The sequence below is a fragment of the Sphaerodactylus townsendi genome, linkage group LG04 (assembly GCF_021028975.2).
Source record: "Sphaerodactylus townsendi isolate TG3544 linkage group LG04, MPM_Stown_v2.3, whole genome shotgun sequence".
Lineage (NCBI taxonomy): Eukaryota > Metazoa > Chordata > Lepidosauria > Squamata > Sphaerodactylidae > Sphaerodactylus > Sphaerodactylus townsendi.
Window position 1 is genome coordinate 158,354,683 of NC_059428.1, and position 19,257 is coordinate 158,373,939.

At 49.2% G+C, this 19,257-nt stretch overlaps 2 protein-coding genes across 2 annotated transcripts in view; one reads left to right on the forward strand and one right to left on the reverse strand.

Moving 5' to 3' along the window:
* The window catches only part of DNAAF5 (dynein axonemal assembly factor 5), a 30,039-nt gene extending 28,546 nt beyond the window's left edge, over nt 1-1,493 (reverse strand). The window contains 1 exon segment of the mRNA XM_048494200.1: nt 974-1,493. Within this exon segment, the coding sequence (XP_048350157.1) occupies nt 974-1,493 (520 nt within the window).
* Nucleotides 1,494-13,310: 11,817 nt separating this feature from the next.
* The window catches only part of PRKAR1B (protein kinase cAMP-dependent type I regulatory subunit beta), a 109,729-nt gene continuing 103,782 nt past the window's right edge, over nt 13,311-19,257 (forward strand). Inside the window, exons 1-2 of the mRNA XM_048493750.1 lie at nt 13,311-13,516; nt 15,887-16,070. Coding sequence (XP_048349707.1) covers nt 15,900-16,070 — 171 coding nt within the window. The 5' untranslated portion in view covers nt 13,311-13,516; nt 15,887-15,899. The remainder of the gene's footprint in view (nt 13,517-15,886; nt 16,071-19,257) is intronic.

A 19,257-nucleotide genomic window follows, 5' to 3' on the forward strand; every position in this document is an offset into this window, starting at 1 on the left:
AACCTGGTTCTCCAGATTAGAATCCACCTTCTCTTAACCACTACTGCACGCTGGCTCTCCGAGCAATTGGCCATGTAATGTATGCTCTTTGGGGCACAGTCTTACCCTCTGTGACAACTAGTAGAAATCAGTCTTTGAAAACACCCAGATACAAATGCAGAAGTGATTATTCCTACAGTTTGCAAAGACAACCACATGCTGTATGTTTTGTGGTCACTGATTTGGGCTAGTACAATTTGTACTGATCTTCTACTTTAAAGCTGCGATAAAGAAGCTACTGGTGTGGAGGGGAAGCACAACAATACGCAACCAACAGCTCAGCACACACAAGGAAACAGCCGCACTGATAAGCAAACAACTTCTGAGTCAAACTATAGCTAAATAAATAGCGAACAACAGACAAAGTTAGAGAGCAATTGACATGAATGGGTTTAGACTGGATCACGCTGGAAATTATCTTGTTAAGGAATATAGACACATGTAGACACATGCTTGTAGTCCATAAACACAAAGCAACCGGGGTTTGTAAACTTGAGTGCCCTGGGGCCAGCTCTTCTAGCTCAGCCTGGCCTAACTTACAGGGTTGTTGCAAGGATAAAGGACTATGGAATCTTGCAGAGTGTGGGGCCATCCTAGCCTCCCTCGCAGGGTTGTTGTAAGGATAAAGGAGAAGAGACCCATAAAATCTTGCTCTTGGGCCAGCCCTTCTCTCTCTCCCTGGCTTCCTTCGCGGGGCTGTTGTAAGGACAGGAGACCTATGGAATCTTGCAGAGTGCTGTGGGACCGACCTAGCCTCCCTCACAGGGTTGTTGTAAGCATAAAGGAGAAGAGACCCATAAAATCTTGCTCAGGCCCCTTGGGCCAGCCCTTCTCTCTCTCCCTGGCTTCCCTCACGGGGTTGTTGAAAGGACAGGAGACCTATGGCAATCTGTCAGGGCGGCCCGGCCTCCCTGGCGGGGTCGTCGTGCGTTACCCGGGAGGGCGGCGGCGAGCTGGGCGGCGAGGGCGCAGGCCTGGCGCTGGGCCTGGGGGAAGGGGTCCTGGAGGGCGCCGCGGAGGGCGGCGAGGGCGTCGGGCAGGTGCGGGGCGAGGGCGGCGTCGGGGCCGAGGCGCAGCAGGAGGCCGAGGAGGCGCAGGAGGCCGAGGCGGAGCTCCTCGCAGGGCTCGCGGGCGTCGGGGCCGAGGCGGCGGGCCAGGGCCGGCAGCAGGAGCGGGAGGGCGCGGCCGGGCGGCGGGGCGCGGGCCAGGCACAGGCCGAGCAGCTCCACGGCCTCCTCGCGGCACCGCTCCGCCGGGTCGCCCGCCATGCAGCGCGCCAGCGGCCGCAGCAGCCCCTCGCCCGCCGCCGCCGCCGCCGCCGCCGCCTCCTGCCCCGCCAGCGCCGCCCGCAGCCCCGCCAGCGCCTCCAGCCGCGCCGCCCGGCTCGACCCCGCCGCCTCCAGCGCCGCCAGCAGCCGCGGCACCGGCGCCCTCGCCTCCGCCGGCTCCGCCATGCTCGTTGCCAAGGCCGCGCCGACGACGCCGGGCCCCGTTGCTAAGGAAGCCCGGCGCGGCGCCTCTCTTCGCGACGCTCGCGCGGCCGCGCTCGACGGCCGGGCCGGAAAGCGGGGCCGGGCCGCTGGTTGCCATGGAGACGGGGCCCGGGCAACGCAATGAACATCCGTTGAAACGGGATGAAATCATACAAACGTCTGCAATTCAGATCAGCCGAATAAAGACGTGCAAAATGTGGAACATGTATAATTATCAAACTTCAGATCAACTGAATAAAGACATGCAAAACGTGGAATACACAGCCCCCCAGAAGGATGCTTTATTGTTGTTGTTGTCGTTGTTTTAGATTTCACAGCTGCCAGATCTTTAGCTGGTTGTTGGCCTTCATTACAATTGGAGCCTCACACATTGTTGTTGTTGTTTTAGATTTCACAGCTGCCAGATCTTTAGCTGGCTGTTGGCCTTCATTACAACTCGAGCCTCACACATTATTATTGTTGTTGTTGTTGTTGTTGTAGATTTCACAGCTGCCAGATCTTTAGCTGGTTGTTGGCCTTCATTACAATTCGAGCCTCACCCAGAAGCCTAGGAAGTTGTAATGTATCGGAGTAGTATTCATGCGGATCCCAGCAGGGCTGCCTCCTGAATTTGACAGATGTTAATTTTGTCAATTCGAAGATGTTTCAAGTGCCGCCCTAGTGTTTTCGGGATGGCACCCAGCGTGCCGATTACCACTGGGACGACCTCAGCCGGTTTGTGCCGTAGACGCTGAAGCTCGATTTTCAAATCGTGGTACCTAGTGACCTTCTCGTGTTCTTTTTCAATGACCCTGCTGTCACCAGGGACTGCTATGTCGATGGTGGTCACTTTCTTGTCCTCGATCACGGTGATGTCTGGTGTATTGTGTTTCAACAGGAGCAGCAGTGGCGTAGGAGGTTAAGAGCTCGTGTATCTAATCTGGAGGAACTGGGTTTGATTCCCAGCTCTGCCACCTGAGCTGTGGAGGCTTATCTGGGGAATTCAGATTAGCCTGTACACTCCCACACATGCTAGCTGGGTGACTTTGGACTAGTCACAGTTCTTTGGAGCTCTCTCAGCCCCACCTACCTCACAGGGTGTTTGTTGTGAGGGGGGAAGGGCAAGGAGATTGACAGCCCCTTTGAGTCTCCTGCAGGAGAGAAAGGGGGATATAAATCCAAACTCTTCTTCTTCCAAACTCTTCAACACTCTGTCCGTTTGGATTCGAAAGTCCCACAGGATCTTGACCTTCTCATTTTCCATTACTTTCTCTGGGCAATGTTCCCACCAGTTCTTAGCTGTTCTTATGTTGTAATTCTTGCATAAATTCTGTAGATTTCACAGCTGCCAGATCTTTAGCTGGTTGTTGGCAGTGGTGGGATCCAAAAATTTTAATAACAGGTTCCGATGGTGGTGGGATTCAAACAGTGGCGCTGCCGCACACACGCACCTCCAGTCCCTATTGGGCAGGGAGGTTGCTTTAGTAATCACTTCTCGGCACTCAGAAAAAATTAGTAACCACTTCTAGAGAAGTGGTGAGAACTGGTTGGATCCCGCCTCTGCTTGTTGGCCTTCATTACAATTCGAGCCTCACCGAGGCCTAGGAAGTTGTAATGTATCGGCGTAGTATTCGTGTGGATTATTATTGTTGTTGTTGTTGTTATATTATGATTTATTATTATTTCCTAAATTTATGTCCTTCTGTTTCTTGGCCTTGCCCAGGCTCAGGATGTCTGGCAACTATAAAATCATACAATGTAAGATAAAACTGGATAAAATCATACAAACATATATAATGATCAATCTTCAGATCTGCTGAATAAAAACATGCAAAATGTGGAACAAGCTACCTCTGTCACCACAGGTTTGGGGTACAGACCTGGAGGTAAATGAGCCAAACCGACAAAAGAATAAAATTAAAGAAATAATTTTATTCAAGCCAACAAGGGCTTCCGCTAGAATCAGGGGAATCACACACAACTGAGCAAAACCAGGGGTTTATAAAGGGTACAAGCCAGAGCATATCAAAAGAAAGAGAAGACTAATTGGTTCAGATAGGATTACAACCAATTAAGTCATCAATATGGCAAGAGATAGTCAGGAGATGGTCTTAATGTTCTTCGTTGTTTGACCTGATTCTGCATATTTCACACCATTGACATCCTGTTCTTCTGATGTTTCTACTTTCTTATCTGAATGTGCCTTTATGGCCCTGACTTGAATTAAACAATAGAAACTGGCTATTGACACTCCTCTGGAGGATCTCAGAATCCTGGTGCCAGGAAAGGTTTGTTTCTAGGCAGGAGAGAGGAGTTTTCCCTTTATAGATGTCTAAATTCTGGGGCATGATTTAAAACAAGAGGGGTCTTTTGATGACACTATGAATTCTATTAGGCTGAATGCTAATATGCCTCTTGTTTGGGAGATTATGGCTGCTGCTATCTGGGGGCCTGGCTGGAAGAGAAGGCCTGTGCCTACACCAGTGATGGCGAACCTTTTCAAGACCGAGTGCCCAAATTGCGACCCAAAACCCACTTATTTATCGCAAAGTGCCATCAGGGTAATTTAGCCTGAATATTGAGGTTTTTGTTTAGAAAAAATGGTTGACTCTGAGGCGTGTGTTACTCAGGAGTAAGCTTGGTGGTAGTCGATGGCTTTGCTTTGAAGCAACCATGCAACTCTTCCAACAGGTGAATCACGACCCTAGGAGGGTTTACTCAGAAGCAAGCCATTGCCACAACCGAGCTTACTCCCAAGTAAAGGATTGCGCTTTAGTTTAACAGCGCTTAACAGGGTTAAGGAATTCCAAAGAGCAGAAATAAAAGGCTTTTGGATGTAAGACCGTTTATTCAGACATCTTAGAAAGCACACACACACGGCATGACAGGAATGAGACCTCCCGCCCAAACTACAGGTTATAACGTGCTCAGTCCCTTCCCCCTTCATCCAGGCCCACCTCATGGGAACGGAATGCTCATCTTGGACAGCAAGATAAGCCGTCCACCAAGGTTGTTGCCGCCGGTTCTGGCCCGTCGCCCGGGTGGAGGCATTCCGTCAAGGCCGAATTGTGGGAGAAACAGACAAAACTGACACCCTTACACTCCGCCTCCCCTAAGAATGCCTCCCCCCTGGCTTATTAGGAAAGGATTTGTGAAAGGCAGAAATAAGGGTAGGCGCGTCAATATTTTCTTTAAATATCCATTGATTATGGCCAGAGGGATACCCCACCCATGAAACCAGATACTGTAGACGTTTATGGAGAAGCTGGAGTCCAGAATAGCATCTATTTCATGAGTGCTTGTGGCCATCAATTATAACTGTTGAGGTGTCTCCGAGGGACGTGCACCAGGCATCTGAAACGGGAGCCTCCTTTAGCAAGCTGGAATGAAAGACAGGATGAATGTTACTTAATGAGTTAGGCAGTTCCAAACGAGCAGTAACATCATTGATCACCTTTGTAATCAAAAAGAACCCACAAATTTTGCCAAGTTTTGAATATTTGTGCACGTCTCTAAAGGTTTTTAGTGGACAAAATAGACCCATGCCCCAACAAAAGGGAAGTCTGAGCGATGCTTGTCCCGCCCTGAACCTTTGTGATTCTTGGGCCTGCTGTAAGGTAGACTGCACTGTCTTCCAACCCTACATTGAGTGAAGAAATCCATTGTTTGAATTCTGGAGGCTGCAGTACCTCTGCAGGCAGCTGGGGCAACTGTGATGGAAAAGACCGACCAGAAACAATCTCAAACGGGTCTTTAGATTGCTACTATGAATGGCATTGTTATACCCATACTCTGCAAAGGAAGTAAGTCGCACTCAATTGTCCTGGTGATAGTTAGTATAACAAGCATTAAATACTGTTCTAATGTTCTGTTCGTCCGTTCTGATTGGCCGTCCCACTTTGAACGGTAGGGTGGCGACCTGGAGTGGTTCCCAACAACAGCTCCAGGAAAGCCAAAACTTAGATACAATTGGGGACCGCGGTCCGGATACCACCTTGTGTCCGGAGAGGAATGTAGGCAATAGATATGTTGGATAAACAACCGGCCAGTTTAGGTGCCGACCGGAATGGTGGTGCAAAGAATGAAATGCTTCGTTTAGAAAAAAAAGATCCACCACCACCCATAAAACAGTGTTCCCATTGGCTTTCCGACAAATCGGTTATAAAATCCATGGAAATGACCTGCCAGGGCCGAGATGCAACTGGAAGGGGTTTTAATAACCCATGCGGCTCCCGGTATTCGACTTAGCCTGCAAGACGGAACACTTATGATATAAGTTTCAATGTCTTTATGCATGGAAGCCACCAGAACTGTCGGTAGGGCCAGATGCAACGTTTTCAAAACCCGAAGTGTCCTGCCTGACGGGCATCGCGTGACACATTTCGAGAACCACTGCTTCGGAGAGGGAGGAGGGCGCACCAGCACCCTCCCGCTTTCCAAACATCACCTCCAAACGAGTTGTGAATCTCCTTCCCCGCTGACAGTTGGGGCCGCCTCCCTGAATCCCTGGAGGAAGGGGAGACGATGAGGATGGCGAGGAGGGAGGAGCTGTAGTTCGCGATCGGGTGACAGCTAATCCTAGCTGGAGGGGAGAGAACGGTGCTGTGGGATGTCTCAGATAAGTTTCCCCCCCCTCCCGGGGGAGGCCGAATAGCGCATCAGCCAGTTTGTGCTTTTACCAGGAAAAAATGGACTGTGAAAGAGAACCTGGAGAAAAAATCGCCTTAATTGTTTGCAGACATTTTGAGCTGAGGTGGACAGGGCAGCCAGATTTTTTGTGGTCTGACCAGACCTGGAAAGGGTGTTTGGCTCCTTCTAGCCAATGGTAAGCAGCTCAATGCAGCTTTGATAGCTGCGTCTCCTTTATCCCCCACAGTCCAATTAAGTTCAGCCCCAGAAAACTTTTGGACAAGTAAGCACACGGTACCAATTTGTTACATTTTTTCTGCAAAGGGGCAGCCTTGGCGCTTTATCCAGAAGCATCCACATTACGCGATGAAAGGAAGGTCTGGGTCTGGGTGCCTTAAAATTGGTTCTGTGGTAAAAGCTGTTTTAGCTGCTGGAATGCTGCCTGGCACTCTTGAGACCAGAGAAGGGGCTCGGGTTTAGAAGCCCTCACCGAGCCTTTGCCTTTGGTCGTAAGAGATCGGTGGTGGGTAAGGCAATTCTCAAACCGTCGGGGAATAAAGTCGATAGAAATTGGCAAAGCCTAGGAAGGATTACGGTTCCTTCCCTATTGGTGGGGAACGAGCCATTCAATCCTCTCGCGTTATTTTAGCTGGGTCCATTTCCAAGCCCTCATGAGAGATTCGATAATTCCAGATAGTCTATGGAGGAGCTGATGGAAACAGCACTTTGACAACTTGGATGCAAAGAGAGGTTATCTAGTAGGGCGTTGTAAGACTTCTCATTACTCGCATCAGATTCTCATGCTCCTCAATGGCTTCTGTGAGTAAATTATTAATACACTCATCCTAAATATACTTCGATTTCACTTGCTTTATATATGGAAATCTTGCAAAACCTTACGTTGATAAAGGGCCATGAAGGCTCCTGGAGCCTCCAGCTAATCCGAATGGCATTATTAAATATTCATATTGTCCAAACTTTGTATTGGAAAGCTGTCAAGTGTTCGTGAGCTCCTTCCTCAAGAATCACGTGACTCTATAATAAGCCTCTCTCAAGTCCAATTTGGTAAAGATCCACTTGCTTTGCCTAATGCATCCAAGAGGTCTTTGATTATGGGCAAAGGGTACTTCCTTGTTGGATATGGACACAGCATTCAGTATAATCCACGATAATCGGTACAAAGTCTTTAACGAACCGTCCTTTTTTTCTTAACAAATAGAACAGAGGCGGCATGGGTGTAGCGCTTCATTGGTTCGTCATTATGAACTACAGGCCAAGTTTTTTATCTGCTAAGAAGGCTGGAGTTCCTTCTCCTCGGTGGGGCTCATGCGCGTAGGGATTCTACCTTTTAGGTAGCTGAGCTCAGGTTGTAGTAAGATTTTGCAGTCCAGTATCCCTATGGGAGGGTAATTGATCGCTTTCTGTCTCTTAGAAACTACCCTGGACAAGTCTTGATACGCCCTCTTGAGGGATTTCCATTAGGAACAGGGGCAGACAATACATTTAGATTTTAGGACTCATGAGTTGGATTTCTCAGTTAATGCGGTGGGCTTTCCTCTCCCGCTCATGTGATCTCCACAGGGGGGGATCCGGCAGGGTGGAGGACCCGCTCTTTCCATATGATGGTTGGTTAGGTGTAAGAGCAACCAAAGGCATGCCTAACACAATAGAGTGCTTAAAGCAACAGGAGCAAAGGATGAAACTTATTTTCTCTCCCCAATGGTTTGGCACATCGGAGAAATACTGGTTGGGTCTTTTAAAACGCGTGCGGACCTTTCGCACCACCTAGGGAGGAGGTGGCTACCATCCATTTGCAGGAAGGGAATGGGTTTCACCTGGGGACCTCGGTCTAAACCAAGTTCTTGGCCACTCTGTGGTCTCCTTGAGACAGTAGGAACAGCCTGGAGTCCACAAGTCTCTGCGGAAGCGCCAGAGGAATCTTGTGATATGTTTACTTGGGTTGGCTAACGAGGTCAAAATGGTAATGGGAGCACTGCCTTCTCCACCGTGATCCTGGAGTAGGGCTTAATGTCCTCGGGTGCTGCCATTGACAGGCAGAGCAGTAGCTTACACTCTCCGTCCTCGAGAAACTTCCTCGATAGCGGCTTTGGACGTTCCCCGAGGCGAGGCGGACCCTGATTTCACGTGGAGGCTTGGCTGCCACGGCAGTATGCGTTAATAACCCGGAACCTGGGGTTTCTCAGCTGCTTCGGCAGTTGGCAGCCTGGTGGCCAGGTTCCCCGCAGTAAAGCGTGTTACAATCCCCAAGCCGCATGACGCACAGCGCTTCGAAGCGGTTTCTGGTCGCGACTGGCAGGAGGAGTTGATTCTGACAGTACTTGAATTGCTGGTGTTGTGGCAGGTTTTGGAATTAGCGGACGCCATTCCTCTTTGTGAACTGCGGCATAAAGACGGGCAGCTTACTTGTCCAGATCCCGTGAGTTCGATCCATTCGCTACTGTCAGCGGGATCCGGATGGAGGATAAACCGTTTACAAGAAGTTTGATGTCCATGCCAACCCGAAAAATACTCACATTTCATGCTGTTCCGGCCAGTCTGGAGGAAGTTTACTGGTCATGCTGCACGAAATTCCCCGCAGCATATTCCGAAGCGAAAGAACGGGTTACCTTGCTGGGATGAGTTTTCTACTGTCGCATTATAGCAGCCGTTTTCTGCATCAGGGTCTTTGGAAACGAGGCTTAGTATGCCCTTCCTGGAGGAAACCCCCCCACTAAAGTGCGAAAGTAAGTCGCCAGCCTGGTAATTCGTGAGAGGAGTAACGTAACCATTCAGCTGCTATTCCATCCAGTACTGATCCAATGTCACCGGATCTCTTCTCACGCCTAGTCAGAACGTATATAAAATCATCAAACTTCTTGCATATGGGCATGAGTTGTAAGATGAAGTAGGGGAGTTTCTGATGCAGTCCCGTCAAAGCGAGCTGGGATGGGAGGTCCTGTAAAATCCTCTTTCAACAGCTTTCGGTGGCTGTTGAGGCTGTTGCTAATGGGTGGCCCGGTGGCTGCAAGGGGTAAAGTGGCGGGGCTGGAGGAACCGGAGTGGGTGAAGCCCTGGGTTGAAGGGTGCGGCTGGAACCGAGACACCTCAGTGCAGCCTCGGCGGGAGGGAAACTGTAGGCGTGGTGAGGGGTGTGAGCTGCTCGGGCCCTTGCCAGTGTAGCCCGCTGCAGCCGCCCAGATCCTGTTCCAAGGTCAGCCAACTCTCTTTCCTTGCGTGTTAAGGCATCCTGAGTGCGCCATGCAAGGCGCCCTCTCACGATCAATTTGGCTCGTTCATCTCGTTGTATGGCTAAAAGTCAGTTCACTCTGTGTTTGGATGGCCCTGATGCTCAGCTGGCGTTGTAAATCCATTTTTGACTGATCCAGTACTTTGTCATGAACCGTCCAGATTCTGCTGAAACTGTAGGCATAGCGGCTTCTCTTTCCCGCGATCCAACTCCATTTGGATTTCTTGCGTTGCTGTTCACGGTCCACGTTGCAGATTTTTCGCTCCTCTTCCCAGAGTTGGCTCAGCTCCCCTGGCATGTTTGGCTTCGCCAGCATGGCCCACTTCATCGTCCCAACTTTCCTTGAGGGAACCCAGGAATGGGTCAGAGGTGGGGATTAAGTTCCATCTCAGGCTGATTCGCTTCGATTCCTCCAAACCCGGCTTGTGAATCTCTCTTCCATCCGCCACATCGGCTCCCGGCTCGCAGGCCGCCAGGTTTAGTATGGAACCCTCTACCGATCATCGATCCGACCCTCGTCATTGTTCCAGCCTCAGCCGTAGTTTTGGGGCCAGCCCGGTACTATGCCACTGCTGCTCCTTGGGGATATCATCGAAGTACTTGTCTAGGAATCTTTAGATGGATTCCTGGAATGTCAGCATGGATGGTCGTCAGTCCCAGTTCCTCAGGGACTGGTTGCATTTGGGGTTTGTAATCCACTCATTGTCGGAAGCGAACCGGTGGAAGCCGATCCATGGACAGCGCACCAAGCGTTTCATGCATCTCCAAGTCGGTCCCACCTTGATCATCCCAATGGAACAGGGGCAAACTTCATTGTTACTGTCTCTAGGTCGGGGGAGAGTCACCAGAGAAGTCTACCCATCTCCATCTCCTAGATCCTCGGAATCGGAAGGAAGGCTCGAAGCCCTCTATGGGGGCTATGGTGCCTTCCACATGGTCAAAGCACATTCAATCTCTGCATAACCGAAACACCAGAGATCCACTTCAATGTGACAGTAAAGGTAAAAAAATGATTCCTGTCGCCAATGTAAAAGATTCCAAAGAGCAGAAATAAAAGGCTTTTGGATGTAAGACCGTTTATTCAGACATCTTAGAAAGCACACACACACGGCATGACAGGAATGAGACCTCCCGCCCAAACTACAGGTTATAACGTACTCAGTCCCTTCCCCCTCCATCCAGGCCCACCTCATGGGAACGGAATGCTCATCTTGGACAGCAAGATAAGCCGTCCACCAAGGTTGTTGCCGCCGGTTCTGGCCCGTCGCCCGGGTGGAGGCATTCGGTCAAGGCCAGGTGGCTGGGAGAGAAACAGACAAAACTGCCATCCTTACACCTACACTACTTCCCCAAAACTAGGTCTTAGGTTTAATGCTAATAATCGAGCCCAGCGGCCCCGGCCAGCCTAGATGTGTGGAGGGGGCACTCTGTGCGTGCCCACAGAGAGGGCTCTGAGTGCCACCTCTGGGACCCGTGCCATAGGTTCGCCATCACTGGCCTACACCTCCAGATGGATGGTTTTTTATTATTATTATGGTTTCCTACATTTATATCCTGCTGTTTCTTGGTCTAGCCTCCCTCCCAGGATTGTTCTGATTTGATTGTCTGGCAACAATCAGATAAGACCAGATAAGACAAAGCTGGATAAAATCAGACAAAAGTATATAACAATCGATCTCCAGATCGATATTGTGCTTTTGTTATATTTCGTTAGATTTATATCCCGGTTTTTCTTGGCCTAGGCCAGACTCAGGGTCTTTAGCAACAATCAAATAATACAAGATAAGATAAAACTGAATAAAAACATGCAAAATATGTAACAATCCACCTCTAGATGGATATTGTATTTTTAATATATTGTCGAAGGCTTTCACAGCCGGAATCACTGGGGTGCTGTGTGGTTTCCGGGCTGTATGGCCGTGTTCTAGCAGCATTCTCTCCTGACGTTTCGCCTGCATCTGTGGCTGGCATCTTCAGAGGATCTGATCCTCTGAAGATGCCAGCCACAGATGCAGGCGAAACGTCAGGAGAGAATGCTGCTAGAATCCTCTGAAGATGCCAGCCACAGATGCAGGCGAAACGTCAGGAGAGAATGCTGCTAGAACACGGCCATACAGCCCGGAAACCACACAGCACCCCATTTTTAATATATTTTGTTAGATTTATATCCCACTGTTTCCTTGAGAGTCAATATTTTTCCATCCCACCAAAAACCTGGCCTTTACCTATGCTTCCCATATAGTTGCCCAAACTCCCTTTGGAGACGTTTTCTCCTTTCCCTCATCCTCCATGCAGGAAAGCATCATGGTCACTGCAGCAGTTCCTTGTCAATTTCCTCCTGCAAAAGCAACTTCTGTTGTCAATTTCGTTCGCTCCTAACTGGCTTAAGGTGACTTTGCTCATTCAGGACGAAACTGACAAAAGTCAATCCAATTGTCCAGGCTTCTGTCCGTGCCCTTCCCACTGCTAACCCGATAGAGAGGGAAAAAAAATTTGCTTTAAAAAAATGTATTGAGCATTTATATGTTTTGAACAAGGCAATTTTAAGTGATGGAAAGAAAAAAAATACATAGGCTCATTCCGCACATGCAGAATAATGCACTTTAAAACTGCTTTCAGTGCTCTTTGAAGCTGTGCGGAATAGCAAAATCCACTTGCAAACAGTTGTGAAAGTGGTTTGAAAACGCATTATTTTGCGTGTGCAGAAGGGGCCATAGAGATCAGCAGCAGATTCCTTGCTAGGAAAAGGTGAAGACCCAACACGAGATAGGTTGACTCCATAAGGAAAATAGCAGCCTTCAGTTTGCCAGACCTGAGCAAGAGGACATTTTGGAAAGTGTTAATTTATAGGGTTGCCATAAATTGGAAGTGACTTAAGGGCACATAACAACAGATTTGCATTCTTTAATCCTGGGTCCCCGTCGTGGTAGCGACCAGCACCTTTCCCGGCATCTGCCAAGTGGTTTTAAAAAATGGGAAGGGTTGGGTGGGCCTTTTGCCCAGCAAGACTTTTGATCGGCCACTGGAGATCTGATTGCCAGTGCAGATTTTTAAAACTGTTGTTTCGGCGGCGGAGACCACAGAACAAAGATCTTCGCTGCATGGCTGAAAGTACGCCGGAAAAATATTTTGAAACAATACATTCATTTAAAGGAGCATCCTCTCATACACAGCTTTTGCCTGAAATGCTGAAGGGTTCCTATTGGAGTTATGCACAACCTCCGCCCCTGAACTTCTGTGGCTAGCTCTGCCTCCTGTGGCAGCTGTTTGATGGCATTATACCTTGCCGAGGTATAATAAACCTTTTTTGGTTGCCAGCTTCCAGTTAGGAAGCACCTGGAGATTCTGGGGGTGGAGCCTATGGAGGGTGGGGTTTGTGGAGGGGAGGGGCTTCAAGGGAGTATATAATGCCACAAGGTCCATCTTCCAAAGAAGCTGTTTTCTCCAGGTGAATTCACCTGTGTTGCCTGGAGATCAGTTGTAACAGTCGGAGATCTCCAGCCGTCACCTGGAAGTTGTCAACCCCACTCCACCCCAAATCTGTGCCTCCCTAGGCTCCGCACCAAATATCCAGGAATCCCCTGAGCTGGAGCTGGCAACACTGCCCTCTTTGCAAAGAGACTGGTTACAAGGTTCCTCCGCATAACGCATGGATGCTATTATATGTGCGTGCATGTCCCTTTGTGGGTGACTAGGATTTAAGTGCATCCTGACAGACGCTGCCACCAGCATCCCACAGGGCCTGGAGCAGGCCCCCACTGTGTGTGTGTCTGTGTGTTTGTGTGTTTTCCCTGCAGGAGGGAGGCCGAGCTTGGTGACATGACTGACAGCAGCTGGGAACTTCCTGTGTAGGGAAATCTCCTGGCTGGTGCCCGAGCAGAGCCTTAACGCTTTGTGTGCAAGCGGAAACATCTCTGGGAGTGGAAGGGGTGCGTGTGGGGAGGGAGAGCCATTGGTCCAAACCTTTTTCTGTGCAAAGGCTTCCTTTTTTTCCCCCTGAGGAAGCAAGAGAGGGGAGGAGATACGACCCAGCAGCATCTGGAGGAAGAGGAGGGGGCATCTTTGCAGCATAACAGGAGGTAAAGGAAGGAGGGGGTCTCTCCTGCTTGGTTCTGATCCAGCAAGCCAGGTATTTATTTTGGTCCTCTTTTAACGTGCATCTAACCTTCCTTGTTCCCCACCTCAGCACCAATGTGCGGATTCTTTCCCCTGACCCCATCCTTTCTGGGTTTCCGACATCCTTCCTCTGTTCCGCACTCCATCCTTTCGTCTGAGTCCTTCCCCTAGCAACAATGGCTGAGCTCTGAATCCGGAACAAAACGCAGCCGCCGTGAAGGAGCTGGGATCTCTTTCCTCTCCTTCTCCGTGGTGAGAGGTGGGGAAATGCTGAAGATATTTGAGGCCACCGTCTCTGCTGGGCGGCGGCGGGGGGGGGGGGGGGCTGCACGTCTGGGTTTCAAAATGGTACCTCTCCGGCGGCGCTGCAAGAGCAGTTTCTTGGATGACAGAGGGAGCCAATGTTGTGAAAGGAAAGGGGGGGGGGGGAATTCTTTGCAAGCTCAAAGATTCTCTGTTTTCACATCTGTCCCCAATTTAAAGGCTCTTGTCTTTACAGCTCAAAGATTCTCTATGTTCACATCTGTCCCAAATTTAATTGCATTGCTGCCACAGCAGATTAAGTCCGACAGAGAGGTGTGTCTTGGGGTTTGTTTTGTTCTTTCTCTAGAGGTTCTCATCCCTCACCTACCCCCCCCCCCCATCTTTTATTTTACGTTCTTCCCCAGTGAGGGATCTGCATCCTTATATTTGGGACCAATATTTATTATGACGGCAGGAATGGAGGGAAAGAAAGACCTATCAAATTTGGTTCTGATGCCCTCAGATTCCTAACCCAATTGTTGTGAGTTCCAGAGAAGTGCCTTCGTTTCATTTGAGACTTGAGAACGCCCCCCCCCCCCCCCCCCGAAATATAGTTCTCAGTTCATCTTCTTGTCTTTTTTTGTTTGGCAACTGACAAGTGTTTTTCTTGCTATAGAGCAGTGGTGGCGAACCTTTGGCACTCCAGATGTTATGGACTACAATTCCCATCAGCCCCTGCCAGCATGGCCAATTGACCATGCTGGCGGGGAGATGATTGCATAGTCCATAACATCTAAGAATATAGGTCCTCCTATAGGCCCAGATGTAAAGGGTTCTTGGATGGATAAATCTTCCTGGCTAATTTAGGATTAGATGATGAATAATATGTAATGGTTTAAACAGATCCTCTGCCATTTTTGGTGAATTTATATATTACATGTGCATATATATATGTGTTACATGTGCATATATATATATGCGCACATGTATATCTGCAGATTACAATATATCAGTATTCCCCCTTAGGCCCAAACATCAGCTCAGCAGTACTGTAGAAGGCAGATGACAGATTCCTGCACATGACTGATGACATATTTTAAACGCAAGCCATTTTATATTGCAAACCATTTTGGTACAGTTTAAGCAGCCACTGAAAATCTCTGCGTTTTTAAGACCTGTGCTGCAAAAACAGAAAAAGAATTAGACAGGTTGTCCCGCTGTATTTAGAAACCCGGTTATTTTGAGGTCTTTATGATATCCCGCCTTTCCTTTTGGCTCAAGCCTGCTTACAACAACCCTCTAGCGAAGGATCTATCGTTGCAGGCCTAAATGGTTTTAGAGGAGTGTAACACTGCTTTACAATGACTGCTACACAATATATTAGTTTGAGACATTTTAGACAACGAGATAGGATTATTTACGTCTTTTAGCTGGCATGAGAGCAAGTGACCGACATGCCTGGCCTGTCTTGGATGCAATGAGGCGGCCTTGTTTTCAGATCACACTGCCTCGGGGAGTGGTGGAGTCTCCTTCTTTGGAGGTTTTTAAACAGATTCCACCTAAACATCAAGAAGAACTTCCTGATGCTAAAGGCTATTTAACAGGAGCAGCAGTGGCATAGGAGGTTAAGAGCTCGTATATCTAATCTGGAGGAACCGGGTTTGATTCCCCGCTCTGCCGCCTGAGCTGTGGAGGCTTCTCTGGGGAATTCAGATTAGCCTGTGCACTCCCACACATGCCAGCTGGGTGACCTTGGGCTAGTCACAGTTCTTCGGAGCTCTCTCAGCCTCACCCACCTCACAGGGTATTTGTTCTGGGGCGGGGGGAAGGGAAAGGAGATTGACAGCCCCTTTGAGTCTCCTTACAGGAGAGAAAGGGGGGATATAAATCCGAACTCTTCTTCTTCTTCAACAGTGGAATACGCTGCCTTAGAGTGTGGTGGAGTCTCCTTCTTTGGAAGTTTTAAAAGAGAGGCCGGATGGCCCTCTGTCAGGAGTGCTTTGATTGTGTGTTCCTGCATTGCAGGGGGTTGGACTGGATGGCCCTTGGGGTCCCTTCCAACTCTACGATTCTATGTTCTGACCCAACCTTTTGGAGAACGGCCTTGGCTCCGCTAACGTCTCACGTTCTTCTCGCCCAGGGTTGTTGCCAAGATGGCGTCCTCCTGCAACATGGAAGACGACGAGAGTTTGAAGGGCTGCGAACTGTACGTCCAGAAACACAACATCCAGCAGATCCTCAAGGAATGCATCGTCAACCTCTGCATCGCCAAGCCCGACCGGCCCATGAAGTTCTTACGGGAACATTTTGAGAAACTGGAAAAGGTCAGCACATTTTTCCCCCCCTAAAGATGTGGGGCGGCAGAGAGCGCAACTTCTGAGGGAGGAACGATCCAGATATTCCGATGTTTGGGTGACATCTTTTTACAGCGTTCTTCTCAGAAAGTTCTTTCGAGAAGCATTCGCCTCCTCAGACGTCCAAAATAAGCGCTAGTTTTGTTAGTAGAATTTGTGTGTGTTTGGAAGAGAGGCCGTGACTCAGTGGCCGAGCGTCTGCTTTGTGTGCGGGAGGTGCCTGGTTCAGTTCTCGGCGTGGGTTAGTAGATGCTGTGGGAGAGCTCTTGGGAAAAGCGATTGCCTGTCCGAATAGACCAGTGATGGCAAACCTTGTCGAGACCGAGTGCCCAAATTGCAACCCAAAACCCACTTATTTATCGCAAGTGCCAACGCGGCAATTTAAAATAACCCCCTCCTTGAGGGGCCAGCATGTTGTAGCCTCCAGCAGAGTGGCACATGCATGGCTGCAATGCCTCTCCCCAGCATCTTTGCCCGGCAGCAGCCACCTGGAGCACAGGCACCAGGCCCACCAGCCTCCCTGCTCGCTGAGGTGCACGCAAATCAAGTCCAGCAGCCCAGGCCAGCCTAGATGTGTGTGTGTGGGGGAATTCCCCCCCAACATGACAAACTCTGTGCGTGCGTGCCCACAAAGAGGGCTCCGAGTGCCACCTCTGGCATCTGTGCCATAGGTTCGCCACCACTGGAATAGACAGTCCTAACATTGGTAGACCAGAGAGTTGGAACCATTAGAACACAGTTTCATGATTTCCTTTTATGTATTTTGAAAGGTAAAGGTTCTGACCCACAGGGTGATTTCATATCATGTTTACTAGGCTGACTTTACTTATGGGGTGGTTTGCTGTTGCCTTCCCCAATCATCTACACTTAAACCCCGAGTAAGTTGGGTACTCATTTTAGCAACCTTGGAAGGATGGGAGGCTGAGTCAATCTTGAGTTAGTCACCTGAAACTGACTTCCATTGGGATCGAACTCTGGTCATGAGCAGAGCTTGGACAGCTGTACTGCAGCTACCACTCTGTGCCACAGGGCTGTTTTTGGGGAGAAAGGTAGGGTATAATAGAAGAACATAAAAATAAACAAATAGATCATATTAATGCCCCTACCTGGGGCACTTACCCTGGCGGGTGGGCAAATCCATTGGTTCCTGGCCACTGAGGTGCCCTGCGATGGCCGGCCATGGTGCCTGGCTTCGCTTCAGCGCTCCTATGCCAGTTCTAGCTGCATCGGCATGATGGTGGCATTCTGGGGGCACTCCAGTTGAGGAGGAGGAGGATAAGAAGAAGAAGAGTTTGGAGACTCAAGGTGGCTTACAACCTCCTTTCCCTTCCTCTTCTCACAACAGGCACCTTGTGAGGTAGGTGGGGCTGAGAGAGTCCTGAAAAAACTGTGAACTAGCCCCAGGTTATCCAGCAGGAATGTAGGAGTGCGGAAACACTTCTGGTTCACCAGATAAGCCTCTGCCACTCAGGTGGAGGAGTGGGGAATCAAACCTGGTTCTCCAGATCAGAGTGCACCTGTTCTTAACTGCTACACCACGCTGGCTCTATATGGCCTTTGGGTAAGTGTTTCGTCAGTGATACACAGATGTAGCCTACTGTTTCCAAAATACCTTTTCAAAAATGCCGCAGGCGAGAGTTATCTGTAGTACGTGAAGAAGAAGGCATGTTCTTTAAGCCTAGATGTCTTGCCAAGGAATGATGGTGTAGGTGTGGTACTGTTATGGATACAAATAAAAATAAAGTGAGCCTTTAGCTCCCTCCCCCATCTCCGCATCAGAAGGAATGGACAGGTGGCTTTGCTTCCTTGAACATCTAAAGCGGCTGGAAACATGTGGTTTTACCACAGAGTTTCTGACAGATTCCTAGAGCTACTGCCATCAATTCTGGATATTCTCCAGAAGTGATGTAATCATGCAGGCAATGCCAGTGGGTTTGAACATTTTTAATTTACATTTAAATTTCCCCTCCATTACAGTGTGGAATTAGGAGCATGGCGTGCCCGACACTCTATCCACTATGCTACACTGGCTCGCAATTCCTGATCAATGCTCTTTAGATGTCCTTTTGTAGGCAGATTGATTGAAAGGAAACCTGATAAGTTTCTCTGAAGAAATTATTTCCCTTCACTTGACCTTATATTGCCTGAAGACTTTCAGATTCTTCTGTGGCTGCGATCGCAATAATTTTGGTTTTTTGCAACGGGAATCGGAATTCACCTGTCAGCATTCCTGTAATTCTACGCTGTGGCTTGTTCTAGTAGCCGCATGGTCAAAGGTGCCTAATAATATCCATGCTACTTCGTAACTAATACCTTTCGGTTACGTCAGGATGTGTGATGATTCAGAATGGAAGGTGCCTGTCCTTGATCTTACAATCAGATGCTCAGCTGCAGAACTGTTTGGGGTTAACATTGAGGCCTTATTCTTATTCATGCTTTAAAATGGCACCCTGCCTCAGGCCTGTTTGCAAGGCGACTGGAGTTGCCAACTCCGAGTGAGACATTCCTGGAGATTTCCACTCGCCTCTGTTTCCCTGCACCCGAGAATCCTAGCCTCCTACAAATATGCCTGTTCCACAAATAACTGCTTTCCTATAATTTGAAGAAAAAGAAGAAGAAGAGTTTGGCTTTATACCCTACTTTTCTTTCCTGTAAGGAGACTCTAGGCGGCTTACAAGCTCCTTTCCCTTCCTCTCCCATAACAGACCTGTAGCCAGGGCAGGTGGGGCTGAGAGAGCTCCAAAAAACTGTGACTAGCCCAAGGTCACCCAGCAGAAATGTAGAAGTGCTGAAATGCATCTGGCTGACCAGATAAGCCTCTGCCACTCAGGTGGAGGAATGGGGAATCAAACCCACTTCTCCAGTTTAGAATCCACCTGCTCTTAACCAGTACACCATGCTGGCTTTTAGGAAGCAGGACCTGTATCAAGAAGCGTTGTTCTGATCAGGTGGAGGTTATGGGAGGGTGTCAAGGGAGGGAGTCCTGGCGTGTGGCATTGACAAGGCTGGGCAACATGGAAACCAGCACTTTGGACAGCTCCCGTTTAAACCGCCTGGAGAGTTTTAGGAGTGTCTAAGGCCCCTTCCGCATATGCAGAATAATGCGCATTTAATCCACTTCCACATTGTTTGCAAGTGGATTTTGCTGTTGCACCCA